General features: G+C 47.5%; 2 protein-coding genes across 2 annotated transcripts in view; both read left to right on the forward strand.

The window, feature by feature from the left end:
• Window positions 1-24,828, forward strand: part of LOC148665564 (antigen WC1.1-like) — a 589,159-nt gene that overhangs the window by 186,074 nt on the left and 378,257 nt on the right. The window lies entirely within an intron of this gene.
• Window positions 7,166-11,339, forward strand: LOC148665580 (uncharacterized). The gene is made up of 5 exons (XM_088632896.1): window positions 7,166-7,283; window positions 7,804-7,864; window positions 8,177-8,439; window positions 9,242-9,270; window positions 10,742-11,339. The coding sequence occupies exons 2-5, from the start codon at window positions 7,849-7,851 to the stop codon at window positions 11,337-11,339; spliced, it is 906 nt and encodes a 301-aa protein (XP_088489022.1). The 5' UTR covers window positions 7,166-7,283; window positions 7,804-7,848.

A 24,828-nucleotide genomic window follows, 5' to 3' on the forward strand; every position in this document is an offset into this window, starting at 1 on the left:
ACTGGTGGGGGGTGGAGGGGATCCCCGTGACCCGGAGAGAGCTGGAGAGTCCGGAAAGGCGCTATATAGGTGTAAGGGGGTTGAATAATATGACCTGTACCCCCCTTTTGGGTAAGAGGAAACTTTTTCCAGGGTCCTTCATTATAGGGGCAGCTCCATCGTGCGTGTTTGCTTCTTCGCTGGCGAGTAGAGGGTCGCTGGTGTGTTTCTGCCGGTGCCTCGCTGTATCTAATGAATTAATTCCTTATATACAAAGGGGCAGAGCGCGGAGCAGTGACTCTGTGCCTCAGGGTCTGCCGGTTCCAATCCCGGGGCCGGCAGAGGAAGCCCTTCACCCCAACTGTTCCAGAGGTGCTGTATAAATGGCCGACCCTGCGCTCTGACCCCCAGCTCCCTGTCGGAGAGCAAGCTGGGGTCTGTGAAAAGACACATTCCTCATGCAAGAAATTGTATAGGGCTAGTTAAAGTAATCTCATCTTATTTTATAGCTGCTGCCTCTACCGCGTTTGCTGGGGATTGGAGTGAAGTTGCAAATTCTTACTGAATGACAGTTCTAGTGCTCTTCACGCGAGACAGGGGAACCCGAAAGAAAGCCACGCGCGTGTCCCTTTTTAATCCTTATTGCGTTACGCATCGGTCATTAAAACCCCCCACAGACGCAGATCTGAACCTTTCTGATTGGAACAGGAACCCCGAGACACCCACAGTCCTGCACCGTGAAAGAGTGCGGCGGGGATTCATTCCACGCAGAAAAGCAGAAACGGACACACACGCTGGGTTTTTTTTTTCCGTCCACGTTTCGGCGTGGAATTACCCCTGCTTAACACACACACACAGGACAGGACACCAGTCCATCACAGGACACACACACACACACAGAGGACAGGACACCAGTCCATCACAGGACACACACACACTGGACAGGACACCAGTCCATCACAGTTCACACACTCACACTCCATGCTCGCGTAGGATCGGCGCATCCGTGTGACCCTGGATCGTAGATTAATCTCGGCGTACCCACCCCGACACACAATGCAGAGCAAAACCCGCAAACCCGCAGGCCGGCCCGATCAAGCGCGGCAGCACCGGCAAGCTGATCGCGCGGGGCAGCGGCCACGCAGAAGAGGACCGAGCTCAAATACGCACCGAGGAGCTGCTGGAAACGCGCGGAGCCGGCTGCGCTTCTGAAAAGGGTCTGATCTTCGCAGCGTGAAAGGAATAAAAGCGTGCGAGAGGAGGAGGAGGTGGGGCAGGTTGGTGATACAGACCTGTGTGCGCGCGGCCCCGCCTACCCCCTCCCCTCGAACCCCTCACCCCGCGCGACACGCAGCCTTTCCTGCTGAAACGGGTGATTTCTGAAGAGGTGGGAGTTTTCCAGGCCACTCAAGATAAGAACAGGCGTCGGCTTTCCTCAACCGTCCGCTATCCAACCCGTCTGTGTCTCTCGGGGCGCGTCCCCAGTCTCTGTCGCGTCCCGCCTTAGCTTCCGTGTGAACACACCTGCATCCACGAGGGGCCCGTTCAGCCCGTGGGACCCCTCCGCCCCCTGTTTGCTGGTGAGGAATTAATTGTTCCGAGGAGCTCATCTAGCTGTGTCCCGAGAGAGGCTTCAACAACAGGTTGGGCAGCCTGTTAATAATAATTAATAACTCCTTACACTTCTATAGCGCTTTCCTAGACTCTCCACTCTCCAGCTCTTCCAAGGTCACGGGGATCCCCTGCAGCCCCACCTGGATGATGCTCAAGTCCGCTCAGCACACAGCAGCTCTCAGTGGGGAGGAGAGCAGAGGGATGAAGCCAGTTCAGAGAGGGGGGTTATTAGGAGGCCATGATGGGTAAAGACCAGGGGGGGAATTGGGCCAGGACACTGGGGTAACACCCCTACTCTTTCCCAGAAACACCCCGGGATTGTTAATGACCACAGAGAGTCAGGACCTCGGTTTGACGTCTCATCAGAAGGACAGTCCAGTGTCCCCGTCACTATACTGGGGCATCAGGACCCACACAGACAGCAGGGTGAGCGCCCCCTACTGTCCCCCCTCACACCTCTCCCAGCAGCAGCCTCAGCTTTCCCAGGAGTCTCTCCTCCAGGTACTGGCCAGGCTCACACCTCCTGAGCTCCAGTGGGGGGGGGGGGACTGCCAGCTGGCCACACCCCCACCAGCCTTTGTGTAAAGAAGCGCCTGCTGTCCAGTTTTAAACCCACTTTCGTGCAGTTTATACCCCAGCCCCGGGTTGTGCTTCACCATGAGCAGTATGATACTGGGGAAAAACTGAAACTGGACGCCAGCCAGACAAACTGAATCTTTATTTTTTAGATTGACTTCTGCACTCGCAAATGCTGACTGTTAACATACCCAAATGTGATTTTAAGAAGTTCCCCGATGGCCTGAGGCTATTTGGATGACATTTTGTTGAGATAAAGACGAATGTAATGGAGCAGGGAACAATGATCCGCAGACCTCAATTGAACCGAGCCTATAATATAAATTCAATCAGACTTTCACTCTTTTCCAGGATTCAGCACCATACGTGCTGATGGAGTCTGTGAGCAGAATCTGTGTGTAACCCTGTACCCAGATAGTGGCAGGAGCTGTGAACTCCTGCTGCATTCACATGCTAAGCTCTAAACTTCACGCTGGCTTGAGCACAGATGCTTCTCACTTCCTGTCCCAAATTCCCAAATGGGGAATGTTTAGACTAAACTCCTGACAAGTAAGGAATGTTTTAAGTGCTTTCCGACTCCTGGAGTGTCCTGAGAAAGCTACCTCAAAGACAGGAGGGGGAGGGTGTAGAGAAATGTGTATATATAAGCTGTGTAGAGGCATGTCTCCTCTGAGCTACTAGAACTACTATAGTCCTTCTTGTGGTTCCTTGTATGCCTACTATAAAGCTTGGCTGGACGAACGGACACTTCAAGCTCGAATCTCTTGGTTTCTACAATGCCAGCTGATCTGCTGGAATATCGTCAAGTATAACATGGTTAGGATTTATGGTGCGTATTTTAATATCTGCACTTTGTTAAACACAACAATATGATCCTAATAAAGCTTAGAAGATATGGTCTTTTCAGTATTTAGGAGTTAATTGATCTGAGGAGCTCATCAAGCTGTGTCCTGAGAGAAGCCGGGGTTATCGGCTCCCAACAGCATAGCTGGGCGGCTTGTTCCCCACCCCCACCCCCCTCAGTGTAAAGCAGTGTCTCTGTTTCTCAGTTCCATATGCCCTTTCATGGAGCTCCTGTTTCTCTTATCTTTTTCAGACATCCGCTGGGTTGACATTGTCCCCGGGGCCTCAAGGGAAGGCATGCTAAGAGCATGCTGCTAACAGGCCACTGCTGGAGGGGGTGGGAGTGTTGGAGGCCAGAGGCGTGTTCTGGCATGCCCCTTCAATAGCTTCAGATCACTCCAGGTCATCTTACTGTGGCTACTGAGGTGGATACAACCCTCCTGCTCATGTCCTCTGGCGTTCTGTGAGTGTGTGAGCCCAGCCGTCTCCGTATTGAACACTGTCTCTCTTTCACACGATATGATACTGTACTCCAGTTTGGCATTTTGCCATGTTAGTATTAATTTAAAATTATGCCAAAAAAAACTAACTGGATTTTTATTGTGTTCCAGATTCTTGTAAAGCAGAGTTTTTATGATTTATTATTATTTTATTATTGAGCCCACTCCTGAAAGGTAAAAGGACTTATCTTCTGTAGGACTTGTAATCCAAACCTCCAGACATCATGAATGTAGTAATTGATATCAGTCTGAAGTTGACTCCAGCTGTGGAAATCCTGATATTCGAACATACTGTACACTCATCCCTCAGGAAATGGGGACCTTGCTTACGAGTACTGACTACTCTGTCACTGACAAAACATGATACAAAACATTTTACTGTCAGTGTGGGACACCCCCTTCAGACTAAAGAGACTCAGTTCCTCCAGCCTGTCAGAGTGGGACACCCCCTTCAGACTAAAGAGACTCAGTTCCTTCAGTCTGTCAGTGTAGGACACCTCCTCTGCACACACACACACACACACACACGCACACACACACACACACACAGCAGTCCTTCCAGGTGCTGTGTGCCTGCTGCTCCAGTGTGGGGGAGAAGTTCTCTCACTGCAAAGACGCCTACAGCTTCCTGGCCCTGCGCCCCTCCAATCTGTCTGCGGAGCAGCTGCAGAAGGAGTACGACCGGGCCCTGCAAGAGCTGGACCAGCTGAGCATCTCCCAGGACATGGCCATCGGAGTGTGAGGCAGCCGGCTCCTTCCCCACTCTCCCGGCAGGAGGAAGACAGATAGGTACTTTATTCATCCGGTAAAATTCAGGTGCTACAGCAGCCAGGCACAGTCAACACAGCACAGTACAGATGTAGTAATACAGTAATACAGTAATACAATACAATAACTAAATGAAATGGAATAAAGAATTACAAACAAAACAGAAAGGCACACAAAGCAAAAAAATGAATATACAGAACAAAAGGAAGGTGTAATAGACAGTATAGATATTACAAACTCCCAAGCACATTGCAAAGAGTAGGTAACTATTGAACAGTTGTGAATAATAAATGAATTGCCTATTCCACTTCCACCTATTGCACTATAAACCAGATGTAGACAGAGCGTCAGTAACACAGAGCATCAGTTGTTACAGAAGAATCAGGTTTCAGGAGTACAGGTATGGTGTTGCAACAGGTCAGTGCCCCTGGCCCTGCCCAGACATACTGACGAATGGCAGAAGGCACAAATGATCTTCTGTAATGGTCCCTGTCGCACCCTTTGTACTGGGAAAAGCTCTTTCACAGCTACAGCGCCTCTGCTGTTTCTGCAGGATAGTTAGTCACTTGGCCCTGCTAGGCAGTCTGTTTACTTTATTGATGTTAAACAATCAAGCAGTGTTAAACAACTGGAGGACCTCACCCAGTCTTTTCTCAGGACACAGCTGGACATCGGCTTCAATGATAGGGTTGAGCAGCTTGTTCCCCACCCCCACCACTCTCTGTGTAATGAAGAGCCTCCTGGCCTGACTGGAGGAGCTCACCCAGCTGTGTCTGGAGAGAAGCCAGGGTATCGGCTTCAACAACAGAGCTGGGCAGCTTGTTCCACACCCCCACCGCCCACAGTGTAAAGTGGCGTCTCAGTCTCTGAGTTCCAAATGCCCTTTCAAGGAGCTCCTGTCTCTCTGCTCTTTTTCAGACGTCCGCTGGGTTGACTTCGTCCCCGGGCCAGAAGTAAAGACATTTTGAAAGTATAACAGAGGACAGTGCTGGAGGGGATGGGAGTGTAAGAGACTGGGGACATGCTCTGTCAGACCTCTTCGACAACTATAAATCATTTCCTGCCACATTTGAAGCTCAAGTCTGCACAAGTCTCTGGCACTCTGTAAGTGAGTGAACCTAGTCGCTTCTGTCATTAATTTCAACTGGTCAGGTCTTTTTTAACATGATTTTAGAACAGGTTTTGTATTTAATTATCCTCCATTTTGGCATGTTTCTTTGAATTTGAAATATGTCTTCATGTTGTACAAAAAAGTAACTGGATTATTTATTGGTCCCAATTCTCATGAGCGAGTTTTGTGTTTTATTTTTTTACTATTGCACCCACTCCTGAGCAAAGCGTTTATTTTCTGTAGCTTACAGTCGAAAGCTTCAGACATCATGAATCAAATAGGTGATATCATTCCAATGTTGACACTATGGCTGGAAATCCTGACATTAAAAGTCGGACTAAAGAGACTCCAGCCTGTCAGTGGGGGACCCTCCCTTCAGACTAAAGAGACTCAGTTTCCAGCCTGTCAGTGTGGGACACTCCCTACAGACTAAATAGACTCAGTTCCTCCAGCCTGGCAGTGTGGGACACTCCCTTCAAACAAAAGAGACTCAGTCCCTCCAGCTGGCAGTGTCGGACACTCCCCCAGACCCTGACGTATACTCTGTCTGGTTGCTGAAATCGCCGTACATTGCTGTTAACACACATGACTCTGGTGATTTCACTGACACTTCACAGAAAAGGCTCATGTGAGCCCCTGTCCACAGAGCTGGGTACATTAGTGAGAGAAACACAGAGGGCTGCTTGTGTCAGAACACTGTAATAGGGTCTGCAGGAATGCCTCCTGGTAGAGGTGTCTGCCGAAGGGTGTGGGGGCAGAGCAGTCAAGACCCGGTGCATCGCCCCCTCCACTCAACTGTCCTGCCCCCTCAGTTTTGGACAAAAGGACTTTCACCTACTTAACTCGGGCCCTAAAAAAACAGATGTGCTTTGTCAATGGTCAGATAAAGAACACGAACCCCCGAATTCGCAGGTCCTGCATCGGGCTGTCTGATGTGCCAGAAGGGCTATCCGTCCATGAACAGCACCTATTCCATGGTGTTTGCATTCCTGGGTGTCAACATTATTATAAAGCAGCTTGAGAAGGTTTCCTCTAGGTAACAGGTAAGGACAGGTAACGAAAAGAGCAGCAAGGCAGCACAACGTTTCAGCCTGAAGAAGGCTCCACGGCCCGAAACGTTGCCTTTCTTTCCTTTGTGGCAGGGAATAAACCCATTACCCGTCCCTTTGCAGCATTATTACGATCTCGAGGGCTCGGGTGGACCGATGCCTTGCAAGAGTTTATCCTAATACTTAAGAGTCATTCTATAACGAGGACCGTAGTTATCGGAGTCTGTGCCTGCTGTTTTCTTAATCTGGAGGGGGGACTCCTGGGAAAGCTGAGGCTGCTGCTGGGAGAGGTTAGTGGGGGTGCACACTGGTGGGGCTGGAGGGGATCCCCATGACCTGGGAAGAGCTTTGAGTGGAGGGTCCAGCAAGGCGCTATATAAGTGTAAGCAATTATTAATTATTATTATTATACTTCAGGACATACAGCTCCACTTGCCATTATTATTATTATTATTATTATTATTATTAACGATTCAGAACGTTGGTGCATTTTGCTACTCCGGGCAATAATAAAAATAATCGTGCGGGCGCTGGTGAACGTGAAACCGGGCTTCGTCGCTCAATGCCAGATGGCTCATCGGTATCTTCGATCACGACCGTCAGGGGCCTGGTTGCGAAATTCTGCTGGGGCAGTCACAGCGGCTCTGTTTCACTCCCCCCCTCCGAATTTCAGACGGCCCCCCTACAGATTTTTCCCCTGGAGCAGTTTAGTAGGGGCGGGGTTCTGCAGCCCTGCGAGTCTTGTATGGTGTTTCTTACCTGTTCGGAGCACTATAAAACAGGCTCAGAGAAGGGCACACTTTCAAAGTCCTCCGGGAAGAGCTGAGAGAGCTTCGTACAGCCGTGAGTCTAAAGGCTTTTTTTATTAATATGCTCTAGGATGCCTTACTATATCCGTTTAGGCTCCGTTGTCCCATCTGCTGCCTTTGCCATGTCCTTTCGATTTGAACCAGTCAGGCTTGCAGTCCTCCTGTCTCTCCTGGTCTTAATGTGGGGGGAGGGGTGTGTGTGTTTTGTCCGCTGGTCAAAGAAAATGATTAGTTGTTAAGAGGAGACCAGATGCTCGTTTTATGAAAATTTGCACACCATTCCAGTGAGCTGTGAGGCCGCTAGAAAATGCGGCTGAAACTTGTGTAGACTTGAAATCGGTGTGTGCTTTCTCCACTTGATACCTCCCCAGTAGGGTATCTCAAGCAGTTTGTTGGTCTATCAGCTTGTATTTTAGTTCATCTCAAACCCAGCTGCTCTCCATCGGCCATGTTCAGCTGGTGTTCTGGCATAGGAGCGGCAGGGGGTGAGAGGGAAATAACTTTATTATTTTCTTGATATTTGCCTTAAAAAAACACCCTCTTTCTCTTTGCAGGACAGACGTTTCAGTGCCTAAGGTCGCCCACAAACCTGCTTCAAGATGTCTCAGTGTCGCGGTAAGCATGTTTTGATCTGTTAACCCGATTCGTATATTGTGATTCTCCGACTTCAGCTGTGGTTTTTGACCCCTCGGTGTCTTATGGAGGTATAATGAGGCTTTAGGATTCACGAGCTGAACCACAGTGAACTGTCTTGATTTCAGTTATTGAAGGTGTTTGCACAAGGCAGATGTGCAGAAAGTTTTACACAGACTCAAGGGCTCAAGGTGTTCATGCTGGACGCTCTGGGTTGGGAGGGTTTTGACATGGGGGACGTGGGGGTGAAGAAAATATTTAAAAAGCCTTTTTTTTCCTGAATGTCTCTCTCAGACCTAGTGCCTGCTGATCAGCAGCTGATGAATGACATGGAGATGTTCAGGGATATGGTCCCGGCCGCCGAGAAGACAGCTTTGCTCTTCCACCTGTCCTACCTGTGTCTAGCCACCCACCCCAAGCTGGAGAGGAAACTGAGGCTCAAGGCCACCGAGAGCCAGCAGCTGTTCGCCTCCTCCGAGGTCCTGCTGCTCCAGGTGGGTCTGTCTGTCTGTGTGTGTGTGTGTGTGTGTGTGTGTGTGTGTGTATGTGTGTGTGTGTGTGTGTGTGTGTGTCTACCTGCTGCTCCAGGTGAGTCTGAGTACTTACTGCTCCAGGTTTGTGTGAGTGTGTGTACCTGTTGCTACAGGTGTGTGTGTCTCAGTTGTGTGTGTGCGTGTGTGGGCACCTGCTGCTACAGGTGTGTGTCTCAGTTGTGTATGTGTGTGCACACATGCTTTGACAGGTGTGTGTGTCTCAGTTGTGTGTGCAGAAAATTTAATGAAATTTAAAATCTGGAAAAAATATCATTTTCAAAGGGTTCTACAAATGAACTTGTATCCCATACATTTAGTTGGGTCTTGGGAGATCCCTGGGAGGCTTCCATACACTCCTACAAACTCCTACATGGACTTTGCATATTCTCCCTGTGTTCATGCAGGATTCCTCTGGGTGCTACCATAGTACAAAATCATACTGGCAGGTGTATTGTCCGTGGTGCATGTGTGCGTGTGTGTCCTGTGATGGACTGGTGTCGTGTCCTGTCCTGTCCTGTCCTGTCCTGTCCAGTGTGTGTGTGTGTGTGTCTGTGTGTCCTGTGATGGACTGGTGTCCTGTCCAGGGTGAACCTGCCTTGTGCCTGTTGCTTGCTGGGATAGACCCCAGCTTCCCCCTGTGACCCTGTACTGGAGAGAGCTCTGAGAAAATGGATGGATAGTCTGCTGTAAAATACATCCCAATCCTAAAATCTAGATCCAGGGTGTCTTCCCTGTTGAAATAAAAGCACTGGAGACTCTTGAGACAGCGGAGGGGTCAACATTGTGAAACAGAGATAACGGTGCTGGCGCTTGATCTCGCTCACAGTGCGACCAAGTTGACCGATCGGTGGAGAAGTAAGACCCCCCTCCAGAGCTCTGGCTCTGCCATGGGGGAACCCGTCATTGCAAGCAACCAGAGATCCTGGGATATCAGGATTCATTCCGACCGAGCGGCTTACTCCACCCTCCCACCACCCTTTGTGAAAAGCACTTCCTGTTAGGCTTGAATTATCCGCTCCCATACTGTCTTGGGAGCTGCCGTTTGCTTCATATTAGATAGACTGTCAGCCCAGGGTGCCCGTTATCGTTGTTCTGACACCACTGAATACCTTATTTTACCAACTAGGAGAAAGTACTGCGGGATCCTCTTCTGCTGTTGGCATCAAATGCATGAGAATGCATCAACCCAGTCAAAACTCTTCATCGGTCACCCAGTAACCTCAAGATCACAAACCAGAAGTAGCCCAGGGGATGAGAGGCAGAGTAATTTATAAGATCACTTTATTAACCCTATACAGTTTCTTGCATTGGGAATTTGTCTTTTCACAGACTCCAGCTTGCTCTCCATGAGACACACAGATAGGGAGAGAGAAGTTGGGGGTCAAAGCGCAGGGTCGGCCATTTATACGGCGCCACCTGGAGCAGCTGGGGTGCAGGGCCTCGCTCCTCACCAACAGAGTAGGATTGCCCTACAGTATGCACACATACAGTCCATAGGAGTTCGTATTGGCCCCGTTCTCTCAGGAGGCACACAGTACAAAAAGACGGCACAGTGTGCATGGCACGTTACAAAACGGTAAATAACGACAGTCATGACAGCCCACCATCATGCACAACCCAACACCAACAACGGGCAGTGCTGGACAGTAAATGCGCAATAACTTCAGTAACGCCAGCAAGAAGAGCAGAGCGCGGAGGCGAGTGGAGTTCAGCAGCTGTAGCGGTGAATCATTCACGCTGCTGCCCTCTGATGGCGAACAGGGGGAGGGTCCTTTCACTGGGTCCCAGGCTGCTTTCAAGCAGCAATAATAATAATAATAATAATAATAATAATAATAATAATAATAATAATAATAATTGCTTATGCTTATATAGTGCTTTTCTGGAAACTCAACTCAAAGCGCTTTACAGGTAATGGGGACTCCCCTCCACCACCAACAATGTACAGCCCCCACCTGGATTATGCGACAGCAGCCATAGTGCACGCTCACCACACATCAGCTATCAGTGAGGAGGAGAGCAGAGGGATGAAGCCAGTTCAGAGAGGGGGACTATTAGGAGGTCATGATTGGTAAGGGCCAATGGGAAATTTGGCCAGGACATCGGGTTTACACCCCTACTCTTTTCGAGAAACACCCTGGGACTGTTAATGACCACAGAGAGTCAGGAGCAGCAACCTTAGTTTTTCAGCAGGAGGACGTCTCCCCCCCCCCCGTCTCTCGGCTCGCTGGCTCGGATTCTCCTGTCCTATACGGTCTCGGTGGTGGGGGGCTGCAGGCTTCCACACAAGAGGGGTCACAGTTCCCCACCCCATCTCCTCCTCCAGGTATGAGAATCTGAGCAAAGGCGTGGGCGACACCTGCAGCGACGTGGTCAAGACCAAGGCGGACAAGGAGCAGCAGAAGAAGGAGAAGACGGCGGAGGCCCAGGCCCTGGAGGGACAGTGTAGCAAGCTAGACGCCTCAGTCAAACAGCTACAGAGGGAGAGGAACCAGCTGGAGACGGACATCCAGGACAAGAACAAGGAGCTGCAGGGCCTCATCAACAGCATCAGGGAGCGGGACCGCAAGTTCGGCATCGTGACGGCCGTGGTGCCCATCCTGGGTGCCATGATCAACACCATCCAGAAGACCACCAACGACCCCAAGGACAAGGCGGCCGTGGAGTCCCTCAAGGTCCAGCTGGAGGAGCTGCACAGCCGCAAGGATGCCAAGGTGTCGGAGCTGTGGCAGAAGGAGAAGGAGCTGATCCGGCTGCAGCTGGACTATACCAAGGTCCAGATCGACATGGGTAGGCGGGCAGGTTGCCGGATCGTGGGGCCACTGGGACGTGTTTTATGCGGGGTTTTGGCTTCAACAACGTGGCTGGATGGCTTGTTCCACACCCCTACCACCCTTTATGTGAAGAAGCTGCTCCTGTCCTGACCAAAGTCCTGCTCTCGGCTTCAAGTCCATAGTGAAGTCAGGATTTAGGGAAATGTGATTGTTTGCTTGTAACAGACCTGAGCTGTCACCAGAGTTGAAACCGGTAGGTGGGTGGGTTGCTGGACCATGGGGAGCCGCTGGGATGAGGCTTGTCTGCCGGGGTGAGATCGCGGCCTCAGCAACCCCGATTCCCAACGGCAGTTTAGGACAGGCCTGTCCAGGTCCGGCAGCTCGGGGCACGAAAATGTCCTGTTTGTAACCTCCAGGCTCGGCTGGCAGATCGGTAACTGACTGAGAAGCAGATCTCAGCCAGCTGCGTCTTGACCGAATTCTGGGTGTTGGCTTCAGCAACATGGCTGGGCAGGGTGATCCCCACTCCCCCCACCCTTTGTGTTAAAGAAGCGCCTCCTGTCCAGCTGCGTCTTGACCCAATTCTGGGTGTCGGCTTCAGCAACACGTCTGGGCAGGGTGTTCCCCACTCCCCCCACCCTTTGTGTAAAGAAGACCCTCCTGTCCTGACTGGAGGAGTTCATCCAGCTGTGTCTTGAAAGAAGCCAGGGTATGGGCTTCAACTACACGGCTGGGCAGCTTGTTCCCCACCCCCACCGCCCTCTGTGTAAAGAAGAGCCTCTTGGTTTTATCTGCACCCCTGCAGAGTTCTTCACTTTTCAAGGGATGGTTTTATCCTCAGGTAGCAACGTATCAATATGAACAACAAAGGCTAATGAAATGTAACTTTCTCTGCAGTAAGCTTAAAAGGCTTCAGCACTAGTCCTGTCCATACAGATGCAGCCATTCAAAATGGGTGAGGTATTTCGCGGCATACCCCGATGGGCGTGGCGCGGTATCACGCAGTTCACGTGTGTCACGTGGCTAACTATCCGGCGTCGCCTTGTAAAACCGCCAGGGGGAGCTTAACCTCTCATGTACAGCATTTGAGCCTTTAATTTTGAACTGTGTATTACAGCATGTTAATCATCAGTCATTAAAATGTTGGTATATTTTATGAAAGCAAGATTGCTCAGTTGGACAAAAGTACACAACCTACCTTTATCAGAAATATTTATGCATCAAAGCCTTTACTGAAGGTATTACTAATAGTATTAATAATGGATGACTTTGGACAAGCTGTATACTCAAAGTATAATTTCTTTAGCACATTTGTACAAGCACTTGGAATCTGTCCAAGCCATACTTTGTCAGGCATTTTGTTTTACTTCAACGGGCATAAAAACTTCCTTAACTGTGCCCATTTAAGTATTGAATATTCATATCTAATTTTACCACTGAAGGGAAATCTTAGTAGCTGAGCATAAAAAGAATAGGAGCATACTGCAACGCGTGTGAAGGCCATAAACGATATTAATTTTGGAACATAAACATACAGTATATGGCTGGTCTCGGTACTTTAAAGAAAACATACACAAAACATGGTTTCATTATGACCAGAATCAGTCTTGAGATATTTTTAACTTGATTTACAGTATTTGAGAGGTATGTCTTAACACCGATACTACAGTGCTTAAGTACTGCTCACGTATATGTTTCTAGGTTTATATTATGCATTTCATACGGTCAAATTACTTTTGAGCAACTAATAAGAAGCGCGAAACGGTATGCGTTTTAGTTTCGTTTTGTGCTGGAACCTGTGGATTGATTAGAGATATCAAGTACATACAAGTCATTTTTTAAATGTTGTAGTTCGCACCAGAAACAGCACTCTCTCTGCCTGTCATAGACGTTCAGGAAAGGCTGAATGAAGTCATGTCAAGTACAATAATTCGGTGATCAATAATAACAGTTGTAGGACAGTATATAAGGAGGATAAGTATTTTGAAGTTGACTCGAAATCTGATTTTATTGTTTAAAAGATCCATGAAAATGTCACTACTAAAGTTAGCTGGTACTGTTGGTATTATAAGTGGCAAGTAGAGCTCATATTTTAGATTTTGTGTAGTTGCTAGCGTTGAACTGTGTGTTGGATGCACATGAATTGAAGGAATGGGCAAACATAGCTGATGCGGATCCACAGAGCCAGCATATTAAGATGTTTATAATTAGAGGCAATTTGTTTAAATAACTAGGTATGGATACTGATGTGCAAGAGAGGTGGAAAGGCTGTTTCCTTAAGCCAGCACTATAAAATGTTTTATTCTCAGTGAGATGCTGCCATTTCATAGTGGGTTTCTAACACTGTGTATAGTTCCATGCACACAGTGCCTTTACTTCCATCCAGTTCTAATCTCTTTATCCAGTACAGAGGATTTGGAGCCTATCCCAGTAAGCGATGGACACAAGGCAGAATACACCCTGGACATAGCGCCAGTCCATCACAGGACAGACAGACACAAACACACACACACCGGGGCCAGTTTAAATCTAACCTCAGAACCTTTCTTTTCAGAAGACTTAGTGTCTGTATCTGCTTCATTTTCTAATTTTGGTAGCACCTCTAACTGCTTGTCTTTCTTATATGCATTTACTTTGTCATCTGTGGTCCTTTTATCTGTTTTTACTTCTACTGTATTGCTTTGAGATGCCACCTTTAATGGTGATATATCAAATAAAGTTTTTTATTATTGTTATAGGGAAACATGATCAGATTTTCCCTGGTTCAGAAAAAAAGATCTAAAGTATACTAGTTTGTCACTCTTCTCATTCCCTTTGCTAAATTACTTTTCATACTAATCTGATCAATCGAACTGCCAGTTTTCTGTGCTTTCTCTATCCTGCTAGATTTGCAATTATTCTGAAACTTTTCATCTTGAAATAACTCATTTCTAAATACCTTTTTCACTGTTAACATCTTGCAGCAACTCTGCGACAAAATATACACTCTGACAGTTCATCCTGCTACCAACATTAAATAAAACAAATCTTAAGATTTCTATATTTATGTCTTTATTTAGTGGTTTCATTAGTGACAAAGGCTAAACTTTCTTGGAAAAATGTCTTTTATGTGTTGCGGAAAAAACTGACTTGCTTTAAGAAAATATGTTTATAAATCCTTTCACCTGGCATTTTCGTAGTTAGAAATCATGGAACGCTCTGTTTAAAGCAAGGGAGTTTTTATGTCTTTTGCAGTTCTTTTGCAACATGAATATAATAATATCGTTATTAATTTTTTGAGATACGCGATTCCATATTATATTCCCTTTTAATCAAATTCTAAAAGTATGCTTGTTGACTCCAGTATCACGTTAGTTAAAGACTTCGATGCTTAAAATGTTTAGGGAGAAATGGAATACTGGTGTGTATGTTTTCTTTAAAGTACTGAGACCAGCCATATACTGTATGTTTAAGTTCCAAAATTAATATTGTTTATGGACTTCACACGCGTTGCAGTATGCTCCTATTCTTTTTATGCTCAGGCACTAAGATCTCCCTTCCGCTTTGTGTAAGGATGGTATCAAAAGCAATCTTAAGTGGTGAGAAAGCTGTGCTCAATGTATTTAAGGGACTAAAAAGTAAAAGGAGATGCTTCATATTGCTTGACTAATTTTAAAAACTAAGTTATAAATGCAGACGCTCCCTCGGTGCGCTGCTCTGGTACGCCGGGTCTTACACAGTGCCTGTCTGCCGTTAGCGTTACAATATACATACCCAACACTGCTTGTACCCATCTATCATGCACATAAAACACCTTGAATTGAATTGAATTGAGGGGAGAGGGGGGAATACTAAAGCCAATACTGGCTCAATACCCTCAATGGGTTTTGACGTGTTAATGCGTTGGTTTAACAGTCCGGGTGTGGCAGGCTTCCAATGTCAACTCGACTCGATTGGAAGACAATGAACGTATTTTAGCCCTAAATGAATTAATAGCAAACATGGTTTACATAAAATACATTTATCCAAGAAAGTTTATAATAATACGATCTATAGTTGAAATCTGAGCCTACTTTAAAAATAAAGGAAAAGCATTTTCAGAGAGCAATCACGCTGTGTTTATGTAGAAAAAGCGATTAGGTTTATGAGCAATCTAATTACCTATTCGCTTAAAACGCTATATAAATTAAAGTTTATTTAGAAATGAATGATCAGTGTCGCAGTTTAAATCATGGGAGTCAGGAAACTAACACACAGCGCCACCGGATTTAATAAAGCAATAAAAACGCTATAAAATAATGTGACTAGGCACAGAAAAAGTTTACAGCACAGTACAATAATAAATGCTGACCATGACTTTAGAAGCATAAATTACTTTACACTCAATTTAAACACAAGCTGTCTTTCTGTATGAACCTCTAAGCTGGTTCATACAGAAAATGTAGAAATGCATTAGCCTGATTATGATTAAAAAACACATAATTAAACACGCGTTTGCGATTTAAATCAGAACACGATTTAAATCAATATAAATGTTTATATTGTAACGCATACTGTCCAGCCTCCATTTCTCTATAAAAATTTATTCTGTTGCACACACACACACAATAGAAGCAGGAACCGCTGTCAGAAGGGAAGATATGTTCAAAATATCGCAAATATCGATCATGTTGCGATATTTTGAAATATAAAAGTCAATTGATTGTCCATAATATCGCTATTCTATTTTTTCGAAGAAATGTTTGTTAAAAGAAAAGTCCAACACAAGCTGGATTCAAACACACAACCTACCAGTTGGTAGTCACGCCTAGGTGCGTGACTCGACCAGTAGGCTACAAGACAGCTCACATGAACAAGAAGGCGAAACAGCCCTACACAGCCCTGTCGCAGCACACGAATACCGTTATTAAATTCTTTAGATACGCGATTCCATATTATATTCCTTTTTAATCAAATTCTAAAAGTATGCTTGTTGGCTCCGGTATCACGTTAGTTAAAGACTTCGAAGCTTACAATGTTTAGGGAGAAATGGAATACTGGTGTGTATTTTTTTCTTTAAAGTACCAAGACCAGCTATATACTGTATGTTTATGTTCCAAAATTAATATTGTTTATGGACTTCACACGCGTTGCAGTATGCTCCTATTCTTTTTATGCTCAGCTACTAAGATTTCCCTTCAGTGGTAAAATTCAACATCTAAAACGGGCACAGTAAAGACGTTTACAGTAAGTCTTTCTACGACAGACCAACGGACCACGAGTGCCCCTGTCGGTCAACCAATCACGCACCGCGGTACCCCGCGTCATCTTACGTCATGATACGCGACACCGCAGCCAATTACCTGTGGTACGTGTCTGTACCGCGCACATTGAATGGCTGCATCTGTACAACCCATTTGTATCTGCTAGGCGGCGCAGTCGTCGTCCACAAAGAAGGCTTTGAAAAGCGTCAAAGGCAAGTCATTCCGAGTTGGTCGTTTGTGTTTTCCGTTCAGACGCGAAATGCTGAAATGATCTCTCGTCTCCTCGGTTGTCATTTCTGCTCCGTAAAGGAATCACAGCACGCTGGGTCGGGACACGATGCCAGGGGTCGGAGCTTGCGATGTCTTCCTCGTTAGTATAGTGGCAAGTATCCCTGCCTGTCACGCGGGAGACCGGGGTTCGATTCCCCGACGGGGAGTAGTGTTTCTTTCACCTCCTCAGAGAAAGGACTGCCTTTCACTTCTCTGTTTTCTTTCACAGCGTCATGCACCTTTTCATTGCTCTCGCTTTCAGAGCCTCCGCACGGCACACGACTCGACATCAGGAAGCACATTGAAGTGAAAGCAGGAAGCGCTGCGACATGCACTGTGCAGATCCCGCCACACTAAGAAGTGAGTGGGTCTGTTCGATCACAGCGCTAGGTGAATCCCCAATCCCCTTTTGTGCGTAGTGACAAACGAAAGCTGTTTCCACCCGGTTTCGAACCAGGGACCTTTCGCGTGTGAGGCGAACGTGATAACCACTACACTGTGGTTATGTGGTCACCACTAACAGTGGTAAGACGTGCCCAGCGGCCCAGCGCTGAGCTTCGCCAATGCGATTCAGCTGCTTCCAGTGCCTTTATTGGAGTGCGCTGATGGACCATGCTCTCTCTCCAGAGACCAGCACGCCTGTCATGGACAGCAGGAAAGGCGGCGCCACATTCTACAGCCCTATCCACGCAATCGACGAAATCGGGCTACTGAAGTGGAGAAAATCGCCTCTCCAGAAAGTGCAAATATCATCTTGGAGAGTATAAATCCTATTGCCGAAGGTCAGCCCTGTCTACCAGAGTAACCCTCCCACAGCGATGATCAGCTCGTCTCACACGCGAGAAGTTTCGGTTGGAAACAAGCGCCCCCTCTTCTTGCACGTTTTGCACGTTCGAGTGGTTTTAATGCTGCTCCTTCGTACACGGTGCTGATCTTTTGGAAAGCAGGAGGCAAAACCAACACGTTCTCATACCGGGAGTCGAACCCGGGCCGCCTGGGTGAAAATCAGGAATCCTAACCCCTAGACCATATGGCAGCAAACAACCACGCTGTTCCCGGCATCATGCAAGCAAACTACATAAATATGAGAAAACACGCAAGAGAGTTGTCACTCAGAGTGTCGAAGGGTCGATGTATACTGGGGCTCAGTTGAAATGCAACGTCAGGACTTTTCCGAATTATGTCACACGAAGAGAGCACAGCCTTTTCCGCCCTGCCATGTGTGTATCGGTAACTCGCCGTGATTGTATAGTGGTCAGGACTTTGCGTTGTGACCGCAACAACCCCGGTTCGAATCTGGGTCACGGCAGAATAGGGGCGTCTGCTTTTACTACTTGCACGAATAAAGGCAAAAAAAAGCCAATCGATGTGAACGAACGGCGCTTTACAGAGGAGTACTGCCTGACTGGATCGTTGATGAACGACAGAGGCCACTCCGACCTCTTCTCGGTTTTCTTCAATGACTTACTAAGGATCTCCTTCACATTCGCCCATGCAGGGGAAGCCAGTTACACCAAAGCAAACGCAGGAAAGTGCATTTCAAGCAGAGACCAGGAGGGACTTGTTTACACCGAGAGTGGTCGGAGAATGGAACAATGCGCCCAGCCCTGTTGCTGGAGCCGATTCTTGATGAGATCTTGGGCTCACTAAGAGGCCCCCGCTGGATGCTAATCTTTCTGTTGTTCTTGCAGGTCCTGCGCTGCTTTTGAGCCGACAGAGCTCGTCCTGGTCTGTCGGCACAGCCCAATTGCAAATGATCAGCTCCGCGTACAGAAGGAACGTGCGTTTGGTACAAGAGTGCACGAAGGCACCGGAAATACATTGGGAACAAATGACTGGTCTCTCAAGACCTCTGTGAAGTACAGGAGCGTGCAAAAAGAGGCTTTTTCCACCCGGTCTCGAACCGGGGACCTGTCGCGTGTTAGGCGAACGTGATAGACGCTACACTAGAGAAACCTGCAGGGACTGCTGCTGGTGTCTCACTTGTGTTTCGGGCTGAAAATAATTGTCCCAGTAAATGCCCAAACCCCTACAGAACTGGTCCTCGTGAGAGCACACTACAACAGTGTGATCTCCTGTCCCAGCATGAGGAACAGTGAGCTTGTCTCTCAATAATAATAATACAGTATGATCTCCTGTCCCAGCCATAGGAACAGACAGTGAACCTGTCTCTCAATAAAAATAATAATACAGTGTGTGACTTCCTGTCCCATCCTGAGGAACAGACAGTGAGCCTCTTTCTCAACATTAATAATACAGTGTGTGATCTTCTGTCCCAGCGTGAGGAACAGCGAGCCTGTCTCTCAATAATAATACTACAGTGTTTGATCTCCTGTCCCAGCCTGGGGAACAGTGAGCCAGACTCTCAATAATAATAATAATAAAACAGTGTGATCTTCTCTCCCAGCATGGGGAAAAGACCGTGAGCCTGTCTCACAATAATAATAATACAGTGTGTGATCTCTTATCCCATCCTGAGGAACAGACAGTGAGCCTGTCTCTCAATAATAATAATACAGTAGGTGATCTCCTGCTCCAGCCTGAGGAACAGACAGTGAGACTGTCTCTCAATAATAATAATACAATGTGATCTCCTGACCCAGCCTGGGGAACATACAGTGAGCCTGTCTCTCTATGATGATAATTCAGTGTGTGATCTCATGTCCAACTCTTAGGAACAGACAGTGAGCCTGTCTCTCAGTAATAATAATACCGTGTGTGATCTCCTGTCCCAGACTGAGAAACAGACAGTGAGACTGTCTTTCAACAATTATAATACAGTGTGTGACCTCCTGTCCCAGACTGAGGAAAAGACTGAGTCTATCTCTAAATAACAATAATAGAGTGTGGGATCTCCTGTCCCACCCTCGGGAACAGTGAGCCAGACTCTCAATAATAATAATACAGTGTTATCTCCTGTCCCAGCCTGGGGAACATACAGTGAGCCTGTCTCTCAATAATAGTAATACAGTGTGTGATCTCCTGTCCCAGTCTGAGGAACAGAGAGTGAGCCTGTCTCTCAATAAAAATAATACAGTGTGTGATCCCCTGTCCCAGCCAGAGGAACAGACAGTGAGCCCGTCTCTAAATAATAATAATACAGTGTGGTATCTCCTGTCCCAGTCTGAGGAACACTGAGCCTGTCAATCAATAATAATAATACAATATGTGATGTCCTGTCTCAGCCTGTGGAACAGAGAGTAAGCCTGTCTCTCAATAATAATAATACAGTGTGTGATCTCCTGTCCCAGCCTGGGGAACAGTGAGCCAGACTCTCAGTAATAATAATAATAATAATAATACAGTGTGATCTACTGTCCCAGCATGAGGAACAGTGAGCCTGTCTCTCAATAATAATAATTCAGTATGTGACCAACTGTCCCAGACTGAGGATAAAACAGTGAGTCTGTCTCTCAATAATAATAATACAGTGTGATTTCCTGTCCCAGCCTGTGGAACATACAGTGAGCATGTCTCTCTATAATAATAATATAATGTATGACCTCCTGTCCCAGCCAGGGGAACATACAGTGAGCCTGTCTCACTATAATAATAATACAATGTGTGATCTCCTGTCCCAGCCTGAGGAACAGACAGTGAGCCTGTCTCTCAATAATAATAATACAGTGTGTGATCTCCTGTCCCAGTCTGAGGAACAATGAGCCTGTCAATCAATAATAATACAGTATGTGATGCCCTGTCTCAGCCTGAGGAACAGAGAGTAAGCCTGTCTCTCAATAATAATAATTCAGTGTGGGATCTCCTGTCCCAGTCTGATGAACAGACAGTGAGCCTGTCTCAAAATAATAATAATACAGTGTGGGATCTCCTGTCCCAGCCTGGGGAACAGTGTGCCAGACTCTCAATAATATTAATAATAATAATAATAATAATAATAATAATAATAATAATAATAATAATAATAATAATAATAATAATACAGTGTTATCTCCTCTCCCAGCCTGGGGAACAGACAGTGAGACTGTCTCTCAATAATAATACTGTGTGAGCTCCTGACCCAGCCTGGGGAACATACAGTGAGCCTGTCTCTCTATAATAATAATTCAGTGTGGGATCTCCTGTCCACCTCTGAGACACAGACAGTGAGCCTGTCTCTAAATAATAATAATACAGTGTGTGATCCTCTGTCCCAGCCTGAGGAACAGACAGTGAGCCTGTCTCTAAATAATAATAATACAGTGTGTGATCTCCTGTCCCAGCCCGAAGAACAGTGAGCCTGTCAATCAATAATAATGCAGTATGTGATGTCCTGTCTCAGCTTGAGTAACAGAGAGTGAGCCTGTCTCTAAATAATAATAATACAGTGTGTGATCTCCTGTCCCAGCCCGAAGAACAGTGAGCCTGTCAATCAATAATAATGCAGTATGTGATGTCCTGTCTCAGCTTGAGGAACAGAGAGTAAGCCTGTCTCTCAATAATAATAATTCAGTGTGGGATCTCCTGTCCCAGCCTGAGGAACAGTGAGCCAGACTCTCAATAATAATAATAATACAGTGTGATCTACTGTCCCAGCCTGAGGAACAGACAGTGAGTTTGTCTCTCAATAATAATAATACAGTGTTATCTCCTCTCCCAGCCTGGGGAACATACAGTGAGCCTGTCTCTCTATAATAATAATTCAGTGTGGGATCTCCTGTCCAACTCTGAGGAACAGACAGTGAGCCTGTCTCTCAATAATAATACTGTGTGAGCTCCTGACCCAGCCTGGGGAACATACAGTGAGCCTGTCTCTCTATAATAATAATTCAGTCTGGGATCTCCTGTCCAACTCTGAGGAACAGACAGTGAGCCTGTCTCTAAATAATAATAATACAGTGTGTGATCCTCTGTCCCAGCCTGAGGAACAGACAGTGAGCCTGTCTCTCAATAATAATAATACAGTGTGTGATCTCCTGTCTGAGCCTGAGGAACAGTGTGCCTGTCAATCAATAATAATGCAGTATGTGATGTCCTGTCTCAGCTTGAGGAACAGAGAGTAAGCCTGTCTCTCAATAATAATAATTCAGTGTGGGATCTTCTGTCCCAGCCTGAGGAACAAACAGTGAGCCTGTCTCGAAATAATAATAATACAGTGTGGGATCTCCTGTCCTAGCCTGGGGAACAGTGAGCCAGACTCTCAATAATATTAATAATAATAATACAGTGTGATCTCTTATCCCAGCCTGAGGAACAGACAGTGAGCCTGTCTCTCAATAATAATAATACAGTGTGGGATCTCCTGTCCCAACCTCGGGAACAGTGAGCCAGACTTTCAGTAATAATAATAATACAGTGTGATCTACTGTCCCTGCCCAAACGAAGACACAGTGAGCCTGTCTCTCAATAATAATAATACAGTGTGTGATCTCCTGTTCCAGTCTGGGAAACAGAAAGTGAGCCTGTCTCTCAGTAATAATAATATAGTGTGTGATCTCCTGTCCCAGCCTGAGGAACAGTGAGCAGTCCTAATAGTTACCGCTTTCCTGATTTAGCTCAGCAGCTTTTATTTCGCCTGAAGCGCAAGCAACTTGTGAGAACAGGTTGCGTTTGCTGTGCTCAACTGGCTCGGCGTCTTCGTGCCGTAGCGCCGCAACGGTGTGTTTTCCTTCCTTCTCTTTTCAGCCCAGAAGAAACATTTTACTTGTTCCTTTTGTAGCCCACGCATGCCGACGCCTGTGTTGTGTTTTGGATTTTCTCCTTCTTGAATTTGTACTTCTCCTCCCTCTCTCTCCCTACCTCTACCTCTCCCTCTCTCTACCTCTCCCTTTTCCCCTCCCTACCTCTCTCCCTACCTCTACCTCTCCCTCTCTCCCTAACCCCCTCTCTCTCCACCACTCTCCCTCTCCCTCGCCCTCCACCTCTCTCCCTCTCTCTACCTCTCTACCGCTCTACCTCTCTCTACCTCTCCCTACCCCTCTCTGCTCTCTCTCTCACTCTGGAGTTTATTTTCCAGACAGAAATCCAGCTCCGTCCCTCCTGTGGAAGATTGGTGATGCAGGATGAGAGCCCCTAAGCGAGAGCACTGCAGCGGCAGGTTCTGTGGTCTGTTTTAAATCCGCCCGCGATGAGACACCGAGGAGAAATGAAGAGCCCCAGTCACGCTAGAAAATCACCCGGGAAAGAGACTTTCAATGTAGGAAAAAAAAGTTGTTAGTAACAGACATAATATGTTTGTATTGTTTTTTTAATCGATGCGATGTGTGACTAAGCTCATACGACTAAGAGTTGCCCCCCTTTATCTAGATCTGGTAACCTGCTCGTCGCTGGTGGGCCAGATCGTGTCCCCTGTCACTATACTGGGGGATTAGGACCCACACAGACCGCAGGGTGAGCACCCCCTGCTGGCACCACAGAGAGGGAGAGGTAGAGGAAGGGAGAGAGAGGAGTACAAATTCAAGCAGAGGCCTGAGTGGAGCACTGTCGTATGGCCCTGACATCAATCCCTCAACTCTCTGCATAAAGCAGTGTCTTATGGCCATGACATCCCACCCCCACCACTCTCAGTGGAAAGCACTGTCGTATAACCATGACATCCCACCTCCACCGCTCTCTGCGAAAAGCAGTATCTTCAGGCCCTGACATCCCACCCCCGCCACTCTCTGCGTAAAGAAATATCGTCAGGCCCTTACATCCCACCCCCGCCACTCTCTGCGTAAAGCAGTGTCGTCAAGCCCTGACATCCCACCCCCGCCACTCTCTGTGTAAAGAAGTATCGTCAGGCCCTTACATCCCACCCCCGCCACTCTCTGCGTAAAGCAGTGTCGTCAAGCCCTGACATCCCACCCCCGCCACTCTCTGCGTAAAGAAGTATCGTCAGGTCCTGTCATCCCAACGCCGCCACTCTCTGCGTAAAGCAGTACCTTCAGGCCCTGACATCCCAACCCCGCTACTCGCTGTGTAAAGCAAAGTCGTTTGGCCCTGATATCCCACCCCCGCCACTCTCAGCATAAAGCAGTGTCTTAAGGCCCTGACAACGCACCCCCTCCACTATCTGTGAAAAGCAGTATCGTCAGGCCCTAACATCCCACCCCTGCCACTCTCTGCCTAAAGAGGTGTCGTATGGCCCTGACACCCACCTCTCAACTCTCTGCGTTAAGCTGTGTTGTCAGGCCCTGACATCCCACCCGCGCCACTCTCTGTGTAAAGCAGTGTCATATTGCCCTGACATCCTACCACCACCTCTCTGCGTAAAGCAGTATCGTCAGGCCCTGACATCCCAACCCCGCCACTCTCTGCGTAAGGAATTGTTGTATGGCCCTGACACCCACCCCTCCATTCTCTACATAAAGCAGTGTCTTCATGGCCTGACATCCCACCCCCGCCACTCTCTGCGTAAAGCAGTATCGTCAGGCCCTGACATCCCACACTCACCACTCTCTGCATAAAGAAATGTCGTATGGCCCTAATATCTAACCCCCGCCACTCTCTACGATAAGCAGTATCGTCAGGCCCTGACGTCTCACCTACGCCACTCTCTGCATGAAGCAGTGTCTTTATGCCCTGACATCCCACCCCTGCCACTCTCTGCGAAAAGAAGTGTCGTATGGTCCTGATACCCACCCCTCCACTCTCTGCGTTAAGCAGTGCTGTCAGGCTCTGACATCCCAACCCCGCCAATCTCCGTAAAGAATTTTCATATGTCCCTGACACCCACCCCTCCATTCTCTGCATAAACCGGTGTCTTAATGCCCTGACATCCCACCCCCGCCACTCTCTGCGTAAAGCAGTATCGTCAGGCCCTGACATCCCACCCCCACCACTCTCTGTCTAAAGCACTGTCATATGGCCCTGACACCCACCCCTCCACTCTCTGCGTTAAGCGGTGTTGTCAGGCCCTGACATCCCACCCCCTCCACTCTCTGCGTAAAGCACTGTCGTATGGCCCTGACATCCCAGCCTCGCCGCTAACTGCGTTAAGCACTGTCGTATGACCTGACACCCACCCATCCACTCTCTGCATGAAGCAGTGTCTTTATGCCCTGACATCCCACCCCCGCCACTCTCTGCGTAAAGCAGTATCGTCAGGCCCTGACATCCCACCCATGCCACTCTCTGCCTAAAGCACTGTCATATGGCCCTGACATCCCACCTCCGCCACTATCTACGTAAAGCAGTATCGTCAGGCCCTGATATCCCACCCCCGCCAC

Source organism: Lepisosteus platostomus, chromosome 5, assembly GCF_059453375.1.
Source record: "Lepisosteus platostomus isolate fLepPlt1 chromosome 5, fLepPlt1.hap1, whole genome shotgun sequence".
In the NCBI taxonomy this organism is placed as follows: Eukaryota; Metazoa; Chordata; class Actinopteri; order Semionotiformes; family Lepisosteidae; genus Lepisosteus; species Lepisosteus platostomus.